The sequence below is a fragment of the Natator depressus genome, chromosome 6 (assembly GCF_965152275.1).
Source record: "Natator depressus isolate rNatDep1 chromosome 6, rNatDep2.hap1, whole genome shotgun sequence".
Taxonomy (NCBI): Eukaryota; Metazoa; Chordata; order Testudines; family Cheloniidae; genus Natator; species Natator depressus.
This window is the reverse complement of record NC_134239.1, coordinates 52,244,659-52,261,621: the sequence shown is the minus strand read 5'-3', so window position 1 is coordinate 52,261,621 and position 16,963 is coordinate 52,244,659. Positions and strand designations below refer to the sequence as shown.

Here is a 16,963-nt window from a genome sequence, read left to right as displayed (position 1 = left end):
ATGCACGCAAATCCCTTTGCAGGATTGGGGCGTGAAAGAATGTTGAAGCTGCCAGTTGTATTCCTCTTGGAGCCATTTTGCTCCATCTTGGAGATGTATGAGTAGCTGGGACCTGGAGCACTTTTTGGGGTTTCTAATACCACATCCTCTTGTTGCCGTTATGCAGGAGCATCAGTTGAATTGTGACTACTGCTCTGTGGAATGCCCACAATGCCAGGGCTCCTTCCAGAAGAACCAGCTGCAAAACCACATGACACTGGAATGCCCACGGCGGCAGGTCTGCTGTCCAAACTGTGCCACATCTATGGCTTATGAAGATAAAGAGGCACGTGCTGAAAAATATTAGAGTGGATGAAAAATACTGTAACATTTGTCCTCAATTGTTAATGCAATATCAATGGAGGGTGTTCATCAGGATAGTAAATTGATCCAGAAACAGCTTCTGTGCTGCTGTGCTGGACGTTAGGAGGTTGTGACCTCCGGATTGTCCTCTCTTGGGCAGGTGAAAACTAGCTCCCCCCTTTTTTGGGTCAAGATGGGGTCATGCTTGGTTAAACCTTTTTTGGAGACCCTATGGTGCATAGGGAGGTGAAAGAGTTGGCATAAGAGGGACCTTTAATTTTGACTTTACAAAGAGAGGTGGCAGCATTAGCATCCCACAATGACCCTAAAAAGAAAAGGGGGAGGGGCCAGAATAACAGGATAGGACAAAAGTACTGGTGTATGGCGGGCTTTCTTGCTCTGCTCACAAACCCGTTACCTGCTGGAAACATGGATGGGTGCAGAGAGGGAGAGCTGTGCTCCAATGCCTAAATCTCTCCTTCGAACAAGAGAGTTGGAGCAAAACTTCTGGATTCTGTTCTTCGCTCTGATTCTGACTCCTGGGTGACCTTGAGTATCTGGCTTCTGTGTTTTGAGCTTTCATTTCCTTATCTCTATAGATAGACATAATCTATTGTATATTAGGCTTATCTGAAAAGCACTTCAAAATGTGCCATTGAAAATTCCCACATTAATGCACATCACGTTTGTGACCCTTTTGACCCTTTTTGTCAAATGTTAAGACTTCTTAATATATTCATTAATATTAATTGCACAAGAAAATTCTTTAAAATGTTTACATCCTTAATACAATTAATTAAACCCCAACTTCACAAATGTCTTGGGCAACTTCAGAATTAGAATTTTGTAGTATCAGAAATAGGACTTATCACTGAATTTCTGATGAGAGAAGAATAAAATTCAGAAAGTGAAAAGACTCATTCAGGAATCAGAACGGGGGTACTTTCCCATTTAAATCCAGCAAGATACAAAGCTTGAGACTTAAAAAATAAATGATCAAGAATTTTCCATAGACATCTAGAACACAGGCTAATCAATACTCCCTTCTCTTTTAATAATCATTTAATTGTTACTAATAGTTCTCATTTTCTTTCTCACCTTTTCAAAAAATGAAGCTTCATGACCAGAACTGTCCACTTGCAAATGTGTTTTGTGAATATTGCAATACAGTGCTCATCAGAGAACAGGTAAGAGCCTACCTTTTTGCCATATGGCTGCCTGTCAGGTTGGAGTGCATCCTAAATAATATTTAACCTATCTAGCTGCAAACATTTTAAGATTTTACGGTAACCCATGTAAGTGTCTGAGCCCTCACATGTCAAACTTCCTCTAAATCTGGGGTTCTCAACCTTTTCCCTTCTGAGATCCTCCCAGCATTCTATAAAAACTCCATGTCCCATCGGTGCCACAATAAATGCTTTTCTCCATATAAAAGCCATTGCTGTCGTTAAGGGGTAAAAAGCAGAGGAGTTGCCTGGGGCCTCCTTGGCCCATGCCACTTCCCGCAGCCCCCATTGGCCTGGAACGGCGAACCGCAGCCAGTGGGAGCTGCAGTCGGCCAAACCTGCAGACGCCGCTGGTAAACAAACCATCCTGGCCCATCAGCGGATTTCCCTGATGGGCTGCATGCCAAAGGTTGCTGATCCCTGCTCTAGGTCAACATAGCTAATCCCTTTCCTGGAGTCTCAAATTTACGGCTAATAATAGTTATCAAGGAATATTACACTGGGGTGACTTGCAGTGATGTTGCTGCGTTACCTTGCAATAATTTACTAAATGGCCTTTAACACTTAGTGCCTATTCAGGTGCAAATTAGCGGTGTGTGGTTGCTCATTATTCTATTAAAATGTGGGTATACTTAAATACGACAGATTTCAACGTGTTTTGGCTGGATCCTGAGAGTTGGAATGTTTCTGTGCACTTAACACACACAGTCGCTAATTCTTTCATCATGTTCTGTGATCGAATGGCATAATTTCTTTTCTGAAAAAGAAGACTTGATCTGAAGAGGAGAATGTAAACTATTCATCTTAAAGAAAAATTAATCTTAACTCTCATTTTGGTTTTAGATGCCTAATCATTATGATAATGACTGCCCTACTGCCCCAGTACCATGTACATACAGTGCCTTTGGATGTCCTGAAAAGGTAAATCTTTCTTTTACGCACATCAATACAAAGAACTCTCCTCAGTACCTCTCATCTAATCTATGTCACAAATTTCCCGGGCTTGATTTTTACAGTTTGACTTTCAAAAGCTGCCGGCATTGACCTGACTCAGCTTCTGTTGAAGGTAACGTGAGTTTGATTAGACAAGTGCCCGGGTGCTTTAGCAAAATCCACCCTAAATCTAATAGTTTTCTGGTGTGGTTTTATTTTGCTGTTCTTACCTATGTTGATTTTAAGCTTAAATACCAATTTCTTCTGTAACATTGCCTTATGAAAGTTTTTTTAAATGCCAGGTATGTAACTCTTGTAGTTTAGGGAAAACAAGTGGCAAATACTTCAAATCCACATGATCCTCAAACTCATGATGTTTGGTGAAACAGTGCTAATTGTGGGGGAAGTTTCAAGTTTTCTAATTACAGTACTTCCTTTTAATGATAAGTTTCTCTCATCTTTAACCGATTGCTCTCCTTGCCTTTCCTGAATACACTGTCATATTCGGGGCTCTGGTGCCGCTAGTGCTGTGCAATGTAGGGTATACATTGCTGATTGCAAACAGGATAGTGGCAGTATTAAATATATGCAAAGTAGTGGAGGAATTCTGTTACCTTTTACATCATGATTTTAACAAATCATTTTGACTTAAACGCTATTTGTCTCTACAGGTACCTGAACTGGTTATTTTTCTGAGTTGTCTGATCTTACAGCTGGTCCAAAACAAAGTCCCCTCAGTTGGACTTGACTTGACTTTGTCACATGTCACTTGACTTTTGTCTTAGTTCTTGTTCCAGCTGATCTGTGTTAGCTAAAGCCATTTCTATTATGTACTGCAGTTTGTCTTTGAAGCCCAATATTTTGTGGCTTAGTTGCAGGAAATGTTTTTGCTGCTCAAGAGTTTGATGCCATGTCTTTTTAAATTCTAGATGCAGAGGAATGAGTTGGCACGTCATATGCAAGAGTTCACTCAGGTTCACATGAGAATGATGGCTCAGACTCTCCGGAGTATTAGTGTTACTACAACTCCCATGTCCTACCTCAGTGGCCTATCCTTTGAGCCGTCTCTCTTCTCACATGTCCCACCTGCCACATATGACTGCAACCCAGAAGTTGAGAACTTCAAGGAAACCATTCAGCAGTTGGAAGGTCGACTGGTAAGACAAGATCACCAAATCAGAGAGCTTATTGCTAAAATGGAGACTCAGAGCGCTCACGTGGGAGACCTCAAACGCACTATCCAAAATCTAGAGGAAAAAATTACTGAAATGGAGGCACAACAATGTAACGGCATTTACATCTGGAAGATTGAGAACTTCAGCACATATCTGAGAGCCCAAGAAGAAGAGAGACCTGTTGTGATCCACAGCTCTGGTTTCTACACTGGGAAACCAGGCTACAAACTGTGTTTGCGCCTACATATCCAGTTACCAAATTCTCAGCGCTGTGCTAACTTTATATCCCTCTTTGTCCATACTATGCAAGGAGAATATGACAGTCATCTGCCTTGGCCATTTCAGGGCACCATACGACTTTCTATTTTGGATCAATCAGAGGGACACGTAAGGCAGAATCACGAAGAAGTCATGGAAGCCAAACCTGAGCTTCTAGCCTTCCAGAGACCGGCAATCCAGCGCAACCCAAAAGGTTTTGGTTATGTGACATTCATGCACCTGCAAGCTTTGAAGCAAAGAACCTATGTAAAAGATGATACCCTCCTGGTGCGCTGTGAGGTTGTAACACGTTTAGACTTGAACAGTGTACGGCGAGAGGGCTTTCAACCTCGCAGTACTGATGGGGCTGTATAGTCTGGTGTGCCCTAATTAAGGGAGTCCCGCACTGCTGTTCTTCCACAACAGATTGGAAGGACAAGGGCATGAACGAAGGGATTTTCCAGAGGGGAAAAGCTTCATAAGAGCAGTTATCTGGGTTGAACAATGCTATTCTGCAGGCTAATACAGCTGATTTGACTGAATAGAATTTGCTGCCTTTGGTATACAAGATTTTTCCTCTGTTTGTGGGTCATGTATTAAATATTTCTTACTGTTCTCTGTTAATGTATAAAGCTAACTGAGGGAAGTATTGCTGTGTTATCAAAGGTGAAATTCTTCAGTAAGAATTTATTGAAGCAGCTCTCTTCCTACACTGGAGGAGGTTGGGTCAAATTCCACTTAGAGAAGTCTGTGAGAAAGTGGATCATTGAAGCGGAATGCCCCAGGTGTCCTAAATATGAAAGTATTGGAAAGCCACTAAAAGGGGCAGGGAGCAGGGGATGAGGATGGGGAAGCATGTGGGAGGAGTGGTGGTCATGTGGGGGTGGTAGGGGATAAAGCAGGGGGATTACCTGGGGCTCAGGCTAGCAGTGTCTAGCATAGGGGGACTAAGTGCCAGGGCACAGGCAGGATGAGAGAGAGGTACAACTAGTTCAGGCTGCTCCAGATCACATCTCCCTGGGGAGTTAACGCAGCAGGACCCAGAATCCCTGGGAAGTTTCTCCTGTTTGCTCCTGGGAAATGGCACCTCCCGCTTCTGGCTCCAATTTCAGCTGGTGCTCTGAGACCATCCCCCTCCCGGCCCTTCCTTGAGGGCTAACTAGCAGCTGCCCCCACTGACCACTTTGTATATGCCTGTCTGCCCCTTTGTCCTGTGGGAGCCATTCTGTGCCTGTGTACCTGCCTAAGTTCCTCTGTCTTCCTGATTGACCTCTTGTGCTCCTACCCCATAGACCTTCCCCCCATTTGTCCTGCTCTCTGCCCATCTGCCCTTCAGTCTCGGCTAGTTTGTCCCTTTGTCTGTCCCTCTCCTTCTCACCTATCACAGCCAGAGGCTTGAAGCACCAGGGCCAAAACTCTGCTGCTGCTGCTCAGGGCTCCTGGCCAGGCCCAGCAGCCTCTTGTCCCTGGGAGCATCTGAGCTGCCCTGCACCTCCTGCCACCATCACTGCTTAGCATCTGCTTTAACTAAAATCGATATGAGGCTGCCAGCGGTGGGATAAGCACCCAGTGGCTGGAGCGTGCAAAGCACTTCCCATTGTGACCAGCTGCTGCAAGGCAGCAGAAACACTTGAGAGAAGCAGGAACATGGCAGGGAGCAGGGGCTGAGCAGAGCGGGGTTGGTGAGCAGACTGGCCCCTCATGGGGCGGTGTCGTAAGGCTGCTCACAGGGAGACAGTTCAGAGTGAGGGTTTCCCCTGCTATCTAGAGAGGTGATTGACTTCATTGCCACAGCTGCTGCTTAATAGTACAGAATGATGTTCCAGTTTGACTACACCACTGCCCAGGGAGATGCAACGCCCATACTGTAGTGGGAGTGAACTAGCTCAACTATGGAAGGTGCTTTCGTGCTACAGATTCAGGAGATATTCACCTCGGAATATAGACAGTTTCTAAATGGACTTAAATCCAAATGGCAAGAATAGAGGAAGAAAACAAAAGTACAGACTATTTTAGTGCCTTTATAGCTTAGCCAAGGAATGCGCAGCAAGGGAAACTCCAGCACTTTGAATTTACCATGCTCCTTTTGGAATATGAAGTAAGGTTAGGACTTAGTCCACAGTCCCTAGATATCTGTCGGTCTCTCTCTATCTTTTTCCTCCCAGGGAATTATGTTCAGGAACATTCAAACAGGAACCTGCATGATGGTGTTGAATCAGTCTTGGACTTCTGAAAGCATTCTGCAAAACCCATGCAATACAGCCCCAGAGAAGGCTAAACAAATATTTCTGCTGAATGTGCTGAGATCACGGCAGAAATGCTGATAGAAACTATGGCTTTTAGGCCTTATTTAGGCCTAACTCCCCCCCCCACACACACACACACACAAAATGTGTGTGTTCACCTTGTTTGCAATTGTGTAAAAACATGGCTGACACTCTTCCACTATAACTAAGGTGGTGCTGGATGGGTTAAAGTTCTGCATTGGTAGGGATGCTCTTTGTGGTGCTAGATCATATTAGCGTGAGATATGTTCGACAGAGAGGAAGAAGATATATAGTAGGTGGCTCAGGGATCATGGAAACTTTTACCTCTTGGTCATACCTGACTTGCGCCAAACTTACCAGAGATCTAAAATCATTCCTGTCAAATGGCACCTTGTGAAATGTGGTGGAGCGTCTGTCACTAGTTCTCAATAGACATTTGTCCACATAGTGCCCAAAGTGATGGCAGCTTGTTGAACTAGAGAGCTCCGGGGCATAGTAGGTTAGCCACCCTCGCCACCTAGAAAAGAACAGGATGGTAGCCCGCTATAGGGCAGTGTTGGTGAACTTGCATTGCTATGTGTCCTTATAATAAACAAGCACATTCTAGTTTCTATAGTGTCCTCTTTCACAAATACTACATTGACTTAAAACAAAAACAAAAAAACCCTGGAGATTCCTGTGCCTATTTCTTGGCTTTTCCAGACTGATTGTCTGCATCCCATGTTAATGTTGTAGTCTGGCGCATTAGAAGCGGGTTAGTCCAAACTCACTGCTGCTAATAGGAAAATAATGGATTTTAATATATAGAATTATTTTCAACTCTACAGTAGCTTCAGGTTTGTATATAAACACAGAGATTACTTTTTTAAAGCACAAAAAAAAGGCCTGGTTTGTCCTGCTACCAGTGGTAGGCATATAGACAATCTGATACCGAAAATACGGAACCAGGCCATGCATAAATGTATGAATATCTCCCCAGTCACCATGGAGCATTTTTCTGAGTTGAGAAGCTGGCAAGTGGGGTTTGCCTCACCTCTAGTTGTGTAAATATTGCTACGGGGCAGCCCAAGTGTCGATCCCCTTCTAAGCAGCCCAACAAGGACCAACAACAGGGAGGGAGGACAGTTAAGACACACAGGCCCGGTCTGTTACAAACTTCATTGTCGGAGCACCGCATGAGAACAGGTTTCTTTGTTTGTTTTGGTTTTGCCCACATGCAGGGGATCAGAAATATCCTAGGCCCTGGAAGACCTCCGTTTTCATGGCAGCCCAGCCTACTAAACTCAGTAATGTGAATGGAGTGTGGGCAAGAACGTTCTTTTGCAGGCTGAGTGGCTGTACTGTGCACATCTAGACCACCTTCTCCATGGAAAATACTGACAAACGTGAGCACAGACTTGTTTGAATTGAGTCTCTGCACGTATGGGGTTTGCTGCTTAAGGGACAAAGTCTGTTCTTGCCCATCATGTTACCAAACCGTTTAGCAGGAACCGTATTTCGACAAAGTTGAAGCGTTCTTAACGCTAAGCTTTGATTGTGCTTCACAGTGCCGAGGTCAGGGCAGGCGAGCTCTGGCACGCCTGCCACAGGCGGCATGCGAGCTGATCTTCAGTGGCACTCACGCTGCCCGGGTCCTGGCCACCGGTCCGGGGGGCTCCGCATTTTAATTTAATTTTAAATGAAGCTTCTTAAACATTTTAAAAACCTTGTTTATTTTACATACAACAATAGTTTATATATTATAGACTTCTAGAAAGAGACCTTCTAAAAACGTTAAAATGGATTACTGGCACGCAAAACCTTAAATTAAAGTGACTAAATGAAGACTCGGCACACCACTTCTGAAAGGATGCCGAGCCCTGGCCTATGTCATATACATGTGTAAAGCATTTTTTGGTGTTGCATCGTCACTGACACGTATACCAGTTCTCCGCTTCCTTTTCAGACGGTCGTTCTTTTCCAAGGACAGACTTGCTTCTCACATTCCTCCTCTCTTTATTGTGTAGGAAATAAAATCAGATTCTCTTTCTGGGGACAGAGGGAGAAAGGAGGGGTAACTTCTAACTGATTCAGGTACCTCTTACTGCCTCTATCCCCCTCTTCACATAAATTGTACAGTGCATCCTTTTAAAAAGCCATCTGCCTGTCCTGTATGTACGGGTCTTTGAAGTGCCAACTTAACACCTCTAGGAGTTCCATTTTCATTACGCTTTCAAAAGCCTTAAGATTTGTTTTTACCAAAGCCTGTCAATTCCCAGGCACAGCTGTCTGCTTTTTAAAAATCTCAACCGAGTCTACTTTTGACTTGAAATGAACTTCAGCGTGGTGGCAGCCCTGTAGTATATGTAAGATTTTATTATTTAAATTGGGATAATGTAAAATAGCACAGCCTAATAGGAAATAGAGAAGTTGGTGCAGGTTACATTTTTTTTTTTTTTCTGCCAGTGTGAAACATTAACAGTTTTAGCTGCTGGTGATATTGTATCTATTGTGTACTTATTAAAGGGTGCACTATGGAATTCTAAGCCAGTGCCAAGCTGATTTAACCACAAAGCTTACGTGGGAGACTTTCTGAGCTGATACGTTGAATATGAGCCAAATGTATTCCGTCTTACTAACCTGATGTTCTTATCTATGCAGACCTGACTCAACTACTTATTTTTTTTTCCAAATTATCTTTGCTACCAGTGCAGTTCCAGAATTGTCTATCACATCACACATGTGAGAATGTAATTTCAGCTGGTGGAAAGAAATTTATAGAATTTAAATGCTGGATTGAGTTGCCATCCAGATACGTACATTCTCAGTTGTTAATGTTATATTATTTAATCTCTCTTTGAGGTTGGCGTTGTTGGAGAGTTCAATTTCTGTGATAAAATACAGCTTTATAGTGTGTGTGCTTCACCTTTTCCCCTAGAAGTCTGTTTTTCTTCTCTTTTAAGAAATCATTATGCTATGACGGTTGAAGAATGATCTTGAAAAATACTTAAAAGGAGAATGGATTATGGATCACAACTGCCACAGATTTATGAAAATTTCTGGAATAAAGCAATCTAAAACAAATGTGGAGTTGCAATGATTAGCCTAGTTTCCAACTGTTAACTTTTTAAGGGAAGTGCTGAATTTAGGTTTTGTGTACAGTTCTTTCTCTGTGACTCTTGGTGCTTTTGCAGTATTGTGTGTGTGTGTGTGTGTGTGTGTGTATATATATGTATATGTGTGTGTGTGTATATATATATATATATATATATATATGTATGTATATCAAATCTTATGTTTAGAAGCTAGATTACTTTCCTCTTCTATTTTTTAAATCAAATTTCTGTTACCTGTGTCACAGTCTTAGAATAATGAAATTGTAGGACTGAAAGGGACCTCAAAAGATCTTCTAGTCCAGTCCCCTATTTTCCCCCTTAGACTTGCTTCCTATGGGATCTTACCTACCAACTCCCTGAGTTTGCTAAAGTCTGCCTTCTTAAAATCCATTATCTTTATTGTGCTGTTTTCCCTCCTAACATTCTTTAGAATTACTAACTCTACCATTTCATGATCACTTTCACCCAAACTGCTTTCCACTTTCAAATGCTCAGCCAGTTCCTCCATATTTGTCAAAATCAAATCTGGAACAGCTTCTCCCCTAGTAGTTTTCTCTATCTTCTGAAATAAAAAAATCTCTTAATACATTCCAAGAACTTGTTGGATAATCTGTGCCCTGTTGTGTTATGTTCCTGACAGATGTTTGGGTAGTGAAGTCCCGCATCACCACCAAGTCCTGTGTTTTGGATGATTTTGTTAGTTTAAAAAAAAGTCTTACCAACCCCTTCTTCCTGGTTAGATGGTCTGTAGTAAATCTTTGCCATGACATCACTCTTGTTTTTTATCCCTTTTATCCTTACCAGGAGACTTTCAACAAATCCGTACCCTATTTCCAAGTGTGTACATTTAATATATACACAAAGCAATATCTCCTCCCTTTTTTCACCTGCCTGTCCTTCCTGAGCAATCTGTACCCTTCTGTACCAATACACCAGTCATGTAGTATCCCACCAAGTCTATGATGCCAAGTATGTCATAGCTGTTTTCAATAACTAGCTTTTCTAGTTCTTCCTGCTTATTCCCTATAATTCTTACATTAGTTTACAGACATCTAAGATACTTATTTGATTTTTCCTCCCACACACACACCCCCACTTGTTCTCTCTTGTCTCTCCCTTATCCCAGCTATGTATTCTTTATGTATGGGTATACTTGCAAGGTTACTGCTTTCAGAATTCTCTGAGTATAATGTATTGCATATGGGACTCATTTTTAGCTCAGTGTCCCCCTGCAGGGCAGGGGGAAGTAACTCTTTAAAAATTGTCAGCACGTGATGTATATGCAGGCAATTACATTTGTGAGATGGAAAAACTTATTCTCTGGGCTAGGTAGCAAGTGATCCTACCTATTGAATAATTTAAATCTGGTAGTAAACAAAATGGTTGGCCTTTGTTTGCCTTACTAGAAGACATTCTTTTTCTCATCAAATGTGCACTAGTGGTTTGGTACACAACAAGTACTCTAGTCAGTGTTATTGAAGTTACGCTCTGATCTGCATTTGAACACAATACACACTCTGCTGATTTCACTAAAGTATCAATAGATTAATATATTTTGTAACTAATGCACAAGCTTATTTCATTCAAACAACTTTTTTAAAATAAACTCATTAAACTTTTCCAGTACTAATTGTGTATTTTTCTCATGCCTTGGGCATCCTTTTTCTGATGTGGGTTGAGCTATGAAAAAAGTTACGGTCACCCTACTTTAGGAAATTAACCTTTAACCTATAGGCAGAATATCCTGGGCTAAAACGAAAGTGAGCCTGTCTTAGGCTTAGTGATAAGTATTTCAACTGCAGAGACCCAGCTCAGAGAGATCATGGAGATTGGTTCATTATGCGGAGCCTTGACACCAAACTTCAAAGTGGACACAGCCTGTTTGCTTTATGCTTTGCTCGGACCAGTGCTCCTAATCTCTGCATGAATGCTAAATTTCCTCAGCTTTATTTTGAGATGGGTGCAGGAGAGTGTTCTACTTTCAACATTTTAAAATACTAAAATGGTTCTAAAGAGAAGAATGCATCTGTCTTTGAGTCTTAGAAACTGTTAACAAGAAACGTACTGATTACTATGAATGTAGTATTTAATGTGACATTATCTGTGTAATTGTAAATGATCATATACCTAGAAAGCCAGTCGTCGTCAAACTGTAATAAAAAGGGGAGGTCAAATTTGCTTATTACAGAAATGGGGTTCCAGATACCTTCATCTGTTGCATTATTTCCTTTGCCCATACTTGAAAGTGTGTAATAATATACCTTTAGGTAGATGGAAGAGAAATATGGTCACTTTTTGCAGTAAAATATGATGCATGCATCTGTGTCTAGCCATTTTTTTGGGTAAAGAGACAGGCAATTACATGTGCATATTCCCTAGCCTGTGCGCAAATAATGTTTATGTACCCACATTGTGTATATGCAGGCCTCTGCCCTCAGTCTTGGCCCAAAGGTGCTTTCTAAAGCAGAAACTCATTTGTTTTTTTTACTGTCCAAACCTTGAATTATGGAGTCCTCCCCTACCCAGTTTGCTACTCTTGCTAATCCATAAACCAATATAACCTGCAGCTCTCTGAGCTGTAGGGGGTAGCATATGGTGACTTCAGCTCAGCTGTTGGAGAGGCTGGAGCTGGTGCCTACTTGCTTTCTGTCAAAATAAGGTCTTTAACTGAAGCCCCAGAGCTAGCTGCTTTTTGGTGTTAGTTATTAGGTTACCACATGCCAAGGAGTTTGATGCTGTGCAGGCTCCAGTTCTTGTTCTGTGACCCACTTTGCCATGTAACTGTCAAATGAGTTGGATGAAAGGAACTATATAATTTCTAAACTGATTAGATATTATAAAGTGATTATTTAGCCTGTTACTGAACCTGTGAGCAGCATACAGAAGGTCGGGAAGTGCCACTAGTGTACTTGTGTAGCATCAGTTCTTCTGCAGAATTTACAGTAGTCATAGCAGAACACTCACTCTGGAGACCCAGCAGCTTCTACCTTAGATTGTTGTTGCTTTTATAGGCTCACAGTTTGTGGGCTTCACAGAAGAAGTGCATTGGAAGGATGAAAAGTAATGGGCCTGTGTGGGAGGATGGGCGTTTCCACCACATCTGAATGAACACCTTCAGCAAAGTGCCATCCAATTCAATTCTTTATGCACTTATGTACACCTACTGCTTTGACATCTGTTCCTGTATGTTTTTAAGTTACCCTTGTGAGGTTTCTCATCTGAGTATTACCAGTATCACCCGACTTAGATTGAGACCTGGCTAGGTAATAGCCTGTGGTGATATGGATGTACGCTCTACTTGAACATTCTTTGGTAGTTTGCCATGACAGTCTATTCTCCCTTGAAAGCTTGGAGCAATAATATGCATAAATACTCTTGTGATTCATCAGTTACAGGGTGTTCACAGCTGCAGACAATCCATTAAATTCCCCCACTTTCTGCTCACTCAAAAATGAGTGAAGCCCTGCTACGAGAATACACTAGCTCTGAAAAATGTGAATCCTCTATTGCCTACAACTGCTGCTGTTCTGCTTTCCCCAGCATAGGGAAGATGCCTTCCATGTTAATTTCTTTGTTAACCATCTATTGCAGTGGTTCTTAACCTCTGGTCCGTGGACTAGGTCTCAGGGGTCTGCAAAAAAACTTAAGCCTGAAAACTGACTGAACGTAAGTCAACTATATGAACAGACAAAACCAAGGGGTCCGCTCCTCCATTTTAAATTTTTTAGGGATCGGCAAATGAAAAAAAGGTTAAGACCCACTGATCTATCGCTTTCTCAATAGACTAAAAGAAATGGACAAGAGTCTTAACTTCATTGGTTGCTGCTTGGAGATGCCATTAGCTGAAGCACTGGAGTTGTCCGAAGACTCGGAAAGTTCTGACACTGCAGCAGGACTGTGCTCGGTAGCTTTTCTTTACTACCATGAGAACTGGATGCTTGCAAAGTGTGGAGAAAGAAGGAGTTACATGTTGTTTTTTATAAATGTCCTTTTGCCCACAGGTTATCTGCTAACCTACCTGACTGCCAGCATTCAGTCAATAGTGGAGGGGAAAGCAAATAGAAAACCAAATAATGGCAAAGATAAGACACCTGGCAATGAACAGCTGCAGAGGAGTTAAGATAACAAAGGCTGGGCCATTGATTGGGAAGAAGCCACCTGCTTGGCTCCCAACAGGCTGGCATAGTTTCCTCTTCCAAAACCTGACAGCCTAGGATTAAATGGAACTATAAACCTTTAAAGATGCTGGCCTTGGGAAGGAGTGGGGGACTGCCAAGTGAGTCAGTGACTGTCAGGCTTGCAAGAAGACTGTGTTTCTCCCAGCCAGAGCTGGGTTTACCTGAGCTATGACTAGAGAGGTTAATCTTAGTAAGGAAATGTGTGTAGGACTCTGTGTTAACCCATTTTCCTAAATGCTGTGTTTCCTTGAGCAATTAAATATTACTATGTTTTGATGGTGCTGTTTTTGAGTCACTTTAATCAGCTGCTGTTACAGGTGCCCAACCCAGTCGGGCCTGTTGGAATAACATGGTTCTGTAAACAAGGGGCTGCAGCCCAGAGACCCAGTCTGAATGGCTGGAGTATGTGGTTCCACCCAGAGCGAGGCACAGGATGGTGCACTCCAGTGACCAAAAGAACTCTATGGCACAGCTCACCTGGTAACTATGATACACATTCTGCAGAAATGTATGCTTTCCGCCACTGGAGTACCTCCAATAAATCCCATTCCTCAATCTCAAGTAGAGGAGTGGATTCTTTCAAACCCTGGGATAGAATGTGTGGGCTTGTCATAAATGTAAAGAGAAGGGTAACCACCTTTCTATATACAGAACTATAAAATCCCTCCTGGCCAGAGGCAAAACCCTTTCACCTGTAAAGGGTTAAGAAGCTAAGATAACCTCGCTGGCACCTGACCCAAAATGACCAATGAGGACACAAGATACTTTCAAAGCTGCAGGGCGGGGAAAAACAAAGGGTCGGTCTGTCTGTGTGATGCTTTTGCCGGGAATAGATCAGGAATGTTCTTCGTAACTCCTTAAGTTAGTAAGTAAGCTAGCTAGAAATGCGTTAGATTTCCTTTTGTTTAATGGCTGGTAAAATAAGCTGTGCTGGATGGAATGTAGATTCCTGTTTTTGTGTCTTTTTGTAACTTCAGGTTTTGCCTAGAGGGATTCTCTACGTTTTGAATCTGATTACCCTGTAAGGTATTTACCATCCTGATTTTACAGAGGTGATTCTTTTACTTTTTCTTTTATTAAAATTCTTCTTTTAAGAACCTGATTGATTTTTCATTGTTACCAAGATCCAAGGTTTTGGGTCTGTGTTCACCTATGCAAATTGGTGAGGATTTTTATCAAGCCTTCCTCAGGAAAGGGGTGTAGGGCTTGGGGGGATATTCTGGGGGAAGACGTCTCCAAGTGGGCTCTTTCCCTGTTCTTTGTTTAACACGCCTGGTGGTGGCAGCATAGGGTTCAAGGACAAGGCAAAGTTTGTACCTTGGGGAAGTTTTTAACCTAAGATGGTAAGAATAAGCTTAGGGGGTCTTTCCCCCCCCGATCTGTACCCTTGAGTTCAGAGAGGGGAGGGAACCCTGACAGGGCTCAACACTTTTATTTTGGGCTGTTTTCTTTCCTGCTTGCTAGTGTTTGTTTCCCACACAACAGGTTTGTTTCTATTGCATCCTTCTACATAAGAGAAATAGTTCAGGCTGGCAGCTGTTCTTTAATTCTCCTTGAAACAAGATCAGCCCTCCTAGGGTCTATGGCATCCCATTGAAAACGTGGATGTTACGTATGGTTTTAGTATCTTAATGTAATTCGTAAACTTAAGCAAACTATGTGAGTCACTCAGCAAAGGTATCCAACCTGAACTAGCTTTGAATTCTGTTGTTCAAATCCCTGGTGTTCTGTGTTTCTCCTTCAATTTTCCAGAAAAGGAAGTGAATAAATAGACATTTAAAGCTACAGACCTCGACCTCCACACATTTTTCTGTGCTCCATCTATCCACTGCTTCTCACCTTTGGGTTTAGGGACTATGCACAGAATTCACTGACCCTTCCCTTGGGTCCTCTTAAGGAATAAAAACCTTATATCTAATAATATTTACATTGCACTTTCTATCCCAGGATCTCAGTGCTTTGCACAGGAGGGTAACTTCAGTGTCTGTAGTTTACTGACTGGAAAATGGAGGCATAAAGAGGAAAAGTGACTTGCCCAAGGTCACAAACCAACTCAATGGCAGGGCTGGAAACAGCCTTGGCTGACTCCCTGGATTCCAACACTGTTTGCTGCGAACCTACCAGAGGTAGGGCAGGCAGTCATATTTAGACTTCGCATAAAGGGCAGGTCTGCTCTGAAGAGTGATTTTTTTGGTAAAAAAGGCATCGAAGGGTTCCATGTTTGTTGTGTGTCTGACTCCAGGGCAAATCTACTCAGTGTGCAAGTAAAACAGAATCCTTTCAAAACTCCAGCCTAATGTCCTCAACCTAGACTCAGAAAATCTAGCTGGATTTCTTCTACTAGCACCTCTAATAAAGATACTTCTTGTATCTGTCCACATGGATCCCAGTCTTGGTTCACATGCACTGCATGTGAGTGAGATTAGATTCTTTTGATCAGCAGGGTCATACCTGCACTCTGTAGGCATGGCTACACAGCAGCTGGAAGGGTGCGTCTCAGCACAGTCAACTGCTTGGGCTAGCTTCTGAAGTATGTACACAGTGGGTCGGGTGGGATTGTACTCTGGTGGCTAGCCCGAGCCATTCGCCATGCCACTGTGGACAACAGCTCGAGCCAAGCTAGCATGCGTTTGTGTGCCTGTATCAAGAAACACCCTCCCTGCTGCTGTGTTGACATGCTATATATATGTCCTCACTCCCCTTCCACAGGAGAGTGTAAAGGGTAGGGCAGGCTCAACCCACTCTTCTTGCTGTCTATGGTAGCTAGACAGACCTTAGGGGCGTCCACCTATTTCCCCGTAGCGCTCCTTTATTAGTATTAATATGTTAGTTACTTTAGTAATTAACATTTTATTTAGCCGGTTGGCAACATGAATAATATTTGGAAAATCTGTGGATTCTTGTACTGATGCATCGACTGCCTGGCTGAGGCAAAGTCTCCAGCCTTTGTGTCCTGCCCTCACTATGTGGTGGCAGTGCCCCTGAATGATGGGCATTCTAAATGCCTTTTTTGCCTTGGAGATGGCCACATTCCTGATGAGTGCTCCAGCTGGAGATCTTTCTCCACATGGACCCAGAAAGCCCACGAAGCTAACCTGAGTGATCATTGAAGGGCACTTCTGACTCGGAGAATCCTGAGTTGAAACGTTTTTCATTTTCTCATAAACAGCATTTAGCCAGTGCTCCAGTAAGCCCGGATGCTACTCCTAGTATCCAAATCTCTGCAGCTACCAAAAGGCCTCAGACCCCACCTAGAGGTAGAGAACAATCAGTCCAACATCCATGAGTCAGTCAGTCTCCTTTTGCTGATTGTGGCAGAAGGGAACACCGTTCTAAGACACAAACATGGCACTGATCACCTTTCCCGCTATCATCAAAAAGAAAGCTGAAGAGTTCTAATTTCATCTTGGTACTTTCTTCAAAGCCTGACCCACACCACGGATAAGCCCTACCACCTGATACACACTCTGTTGTACTATGCCCATTGAG

The 16,963-nt window shown here is 42.7% G+C and overlaps 1 protein-coding gene across 1 annotated transcript in view; it reads left to right on the top strand.

Annotated features, from left to right (window-relative positions):
- Positions 1 to 4,771, top strand: part of TRAF6 (TNF receptor associated factor 6) — a 28,587-nt gene extending 23,816 nt beyond the window's left edge. The window contains exons 4-7 of the mRNA XM_074956999.1: positions 167 to 325; positions 1,458 to 1,529; positions 2,412 to 2,489; positions 3,431 to 4,771. Of these exons, the coding sequence (XP_074813100.1) occupies positions 167 to 325; positions 1,458 to 1,529; positions 2,412 to 2,489; positions 3,431 to 4,309 (1,188 nt within the window). The 3' untranslated portion in view covers positions 4,310 to 4,771. The remainder of the gene's footprint in view (positions 1 to 166; positions 326 to 1,457; positions 1,530 to 2,411; positions 2,490 to 3,430) is intronic.
- Positions 4,772 to 16,963: the final 12,192 nt, after the last annotated feature.